General features: G+C 37.2%; 1 protein-coding gene across 1 annotated transcript; it reads right to left on the reverse strand.

Moving 5' to 3' along the window:
• Positions 1-1,184: 1,184 nt before the first annotated feature.
• Positions 1,185-3,900, reverse strand: LOC138899749 (uncharacterized). The gene is made up of 5 exons (XM_070186439.1): positions 3,880-3,900; positions 3,118-3,705; positions 2,059-2,970; positions 1,718-1,955; positions 1,185-1,630 (listed from the first exon to the last, which is right to left on the reverse strand). Exons 1-5 carry the CDS (start codon positions 3,898-3,900, stop codon positions 1,185-1,187), a joined length of 2,205 nt encoding a protein of 734 aa, XP_070042540.1.
• Between the last annotated feature and the right edge of the window lie 270 nt (positions 3,901-4,170).

Here is a 4,170-nt window from a genome sequence, read left to right on the forward strand (position 1 = left end):
GGCCATTTAGGAACGCATTTTTAACATCCATTTGAAACAGCTTGATTCCTTTGTGAGCAGCGAAAGCAAGTAATATTTGTATGGATTCGAGTCTCGCTACAAGCGCAAAGGTTTCATCATAGTCGATTCCTTCTTACTGAGAGTATCCTTGAGCAATCAATCTTGCTTTATTTCGAACCACTTGACCTGATTCATTCAATTTGTTTCTGAATACCCACTTAGTTCCAATGATGGATGAGTTTGAAAGTCTTGGAACCAATTCTCATACTTTATTTCTTTCAAATTGATCTAGTTCCTCTTTCATAGCACTTATCCAGTGAGTATCTTTGAGAGCTTCATCCACTTTCTTTGGCTCAAGTTGAGAAATAAGAGCCACATGAGATTTGTTCTTCTGTGACCTTCTTGTAGTGATTCCTTCCTGTGGATCTCCTATAATGAATTTGTGAGGATAGCCAGGTTCACTATTCCATTCATTTGGAGTGTTTGAGGAAGGTTCTCTTTCTACATTAATCGACTGATCTGCTGGAGACAGTTCGAGATTTTCTTCGGGCTCTTTAGCTGGTTGAGTCTATTGAACAGCTGACTCACTTTGATGATCCTTTCCTACAATAACAGATTTAGGGACAAACGAGATTTCCTCATCTTCAGGAATTTTTTCATTCTTTGGGCGAGGGTTAGTATCAACAAAAACAACATGAATTGATTCTTCAATGCATAAATTTCTTTTATTGTAAACTTTATATGCTCTACTTGAAGGAGAGTATCCAAGAAATATACCTTCATCACTCTTAGGATCAAACTTATCCAGATTGTTCTTTCCATTGTTGTGGATAAACCATTTGCATCCAAAAGGGTGAAAGTAGCTGATATTGGGTTTCTTACCGTTCCATAGTTCATAAGGAGTCTTTTTGAGGATTGGTCGAATCAGACACCTGTTGATGATGTGGCATGTTGTACTCACAACTTCTACATAAAAGTGATGAGGTAAGGATTTTCCACAATCGTGGTTCTTGCCATGTCTTGTAAAGTTCGTTTTTACGCTCTACTACTCCATTTTGCTGCGGTGATCTTGGTGAAGAGAAGTTGTGAGAGATTCCTTGATCGTTGCAAAAATTATCAAAAGCTCTGCCTTCAAATTCTCCTCCATGATCACTCCTGATAGTAGATATGTAGTATCCATTTTCTCATTGAACCTTCTTACAGAAAACTTCAAACTTCCTTAGAGCATCATCTTTGTGACTTAGAAACATAACCCAGGTAAATCTAGAGAAATCATTTACAATGACAAAAGCATATTTCCTACCACCTATGCTAGCAGTTCTAGTTGGACCAAATAAATCTATATGCAATAATTGAAGAGGTTTGGAGGTGGAAACAATGTTTTTAATTTTGAAAGAAGAGCGAGTTTGTTTTCCCAGTTGACATGCATCACAGATATGATCCTTTGAAAAATCTAGTTTTGGAAGACCGATTACAAGATCATGTTTAGAAAGCTTTTGAATAGTATGCATGCTGACATGACCAACTTTTCGAAGCCAGACCCAGGGATCATCAATCATGGAAGTAAGACAAATTTGATCTCCAAGACTATCTAAATTGCTGATAGTATAGACATTTCTATCTCTATTGCCTGAAAGAATGATTTTACCTTATTCATCTTCTATAAACCAGCCATGTTTCTTAAAACGAACCTCATAGTCGTTGTAACATAGTTGACTAATGCTGAGAAGATTATAGCCGAGTTCATCAACCAGGTAGACTTCATCTACATCACATGTTAAGTTCAGAGAAACTTTTCCAACACCAATTATATTTCCTTTGGATTTGTCTCCAAAGGTAGATGTTCCTCCATCTAGTTTGGTGGCTGATTTGAACAATTGTTTGTCACCAGTCATATGTCTGGAACACGCGCTGTAGAGATACCATTTTCCTTTTCGATTCTTCTTGCGGTGTTCCTGCAAAACAAAGTTACTTGTTTTTAGGTACCCAAGCTTGCTTGGGTCCTGAATGGTTAGAATGCTGAGTGTTAGCTTGATTTGAAGATTTAGGTATCTAGACCCATCTCCTGTTATCCTTGAACCTGCAACGATTTGAGGTATGACCCCTTTTACCACAATAAAAACATGGTGGACTATTAGAGTTTCCAGAACCTTTTTCTGCTCTAATTCTTTTCCTGCATTGGGTAGTACTATGGCCATTTTTACCACAAAACGAACATGCAAGAAATTTTTGTTTGTGATGAGTAGTCTGATTTGATTTGACTGAGTTGTGACTGGTGGATTTTTGCAATCCATTCAATTGAAGTTGAAGCTCATTAACTTCATCCTGTAGCATATCACGCTCAATTTCACATACTTCCAGTTTCAGGGCCCAGTCTTTCTTTTCTCTCTTGATCTTTCTAAGTTCATTCACAACTTTTCCGATATCTGCAAGAGCAATATCAACAAATTCTTGAAGTTCATAACAATTAGGGTATATGGGAAGATGTACCTCACTAGTTCCTTCGTGTGCCATAAGGCCAAGTTCTCTTGAGTTGTCTTCCTCATCATCTTCATCTGTCATTAGTCCAAGCTCCCCTGAATCTTCATTTTCATTCATAGCCATGAAACATATATTAGCAACTTCCTCATGATCAGACTCTTCTTCATCACTCCATGCTCCGAAGGATTTCTTCTTTTGCATGTTTCTGCTGAGTTTCTTCTTTAGTTCAGGACAATCAGCTTGAATATGACCAAACTTTCCACATTCGTAGCATCTTCCATCATTTTTATCAGTTTCATTGTTTATCCTTCCTTTCCTAAAGTTAGGCTTCCCTCCTCTGCTATTTCTATTTTTCCTCATCATGCTTGTTACAACTTGAGAGAGTATGGCAATGTTTTTATCTTGTTCTCCTCCTCCTTCTTCTTCTTCTTCTTCTTCATTTTCTGGTTCAGCCACGGTTTCCTTAAAGGCAACAATTTTCTTCTTTTCCTAAATTTGTCTATCCAAGTGAGTTTTCTCAAAAGAAATTAGATCACCTCTCAGTTCATCATACGAAATTTTGTCAAGATCCTGATATTCCAAAGCGATAACTTTTGACTGCCAAATGGTAGGTAAACTCCTGAGAATTTTTCTAACCTGTTCATCACTTTTGATAGGTCTGCCAAAGGACTTCAGATCTCCAAGAATTTTACTGAACCTGGAGAACATCTCTTTCATTGATTCTTTATCCTTCATTTGAAATAGCTCGTAGTCTCGAACCAAAAGATTGATCTTTGTTTCTTTCACTTTGTTAGTTCTTTCGTACGTGACCTCCAGTTTGTCCCACATTTCTTTGGTTGTTTCAAAACTTGATATATTTTCATACTCTTCTCCACTGATAGTATTGTACAATAGATTTTTTGCTTTGGAATTTATAGTTATGACAATAGCTTGTTCATCAGTGTAGTCATCTAAGTCAAGAGGATCAGTTGATACGATGACTTGACCATTGGCATCCTTCTTTGGTGGGATTGGAAGATTTCTCGTTTTGATCACACTCCAAACTTTAATGTCATATGACATCGTGTATGTTTCCATATGCACTTTCCAATGAGAAAAGTGTTGTCCGTTGAAATAAGGAGGTCGAACCTGAGAGGTTCCTTCTTGAAATAGTGCACCAACAACAGTGTTAGATCCAATGATCTTTTTCTCACCAGCTGTTAAGCAGAGATTGTGAGTCTTGCCCTGATACCAATTGAAGATACAAGAAAGGGGGGTGAATTGTGGTCTATTAAAAAATAGTCGACTAACGATGATTTTAGTTGACTAGATTAAGAGCAGAACGTAAGATAAACAATAAATGTAAAGTGAATAACACACAACGATTTTATACTGGTTCGGTACCGGTGTGGTACTTACATCCAGTTTTCCTTCGGTCATAAGGGTTTCCTTTAGATACTGAAAGTATTACAATACAGATGGTTTTGATTCGTTCACCACCAACGAAGTATAGCAACAATGAATTCTAAATAATGACACAACTCTCTTTTGTGTTCTAATTCTTCCTATGTTATGAGACCCTGATAAACTGAGGATTACAGTATTTAGGCTAAGAAGTAGAGAGACTTAGAAAACAATGTGTGTAGTTGCGCAAGTCTTCCATTTGATCTTAGCAGATTTCTTATAGGAAAGAAGAGAGTCGTTGATCCT

The sequence above is a fragment of the Nicotiana tomentosiformis genome, chromosome 10 (genome assembly GCF_000390325.3).
Source record: "Nicotiana tomentosiformis chromosome 10, ASM39032v3, whole genome shotgun sequence".
In the NCBI taxonomy this organism is placed as follows: Eukaryota; Viridiplantae; Streptophyta; class Magnoliopsida; order Solanales; family Solanaceae; genus Nicotiana; species Nicotiana tomentosiformis.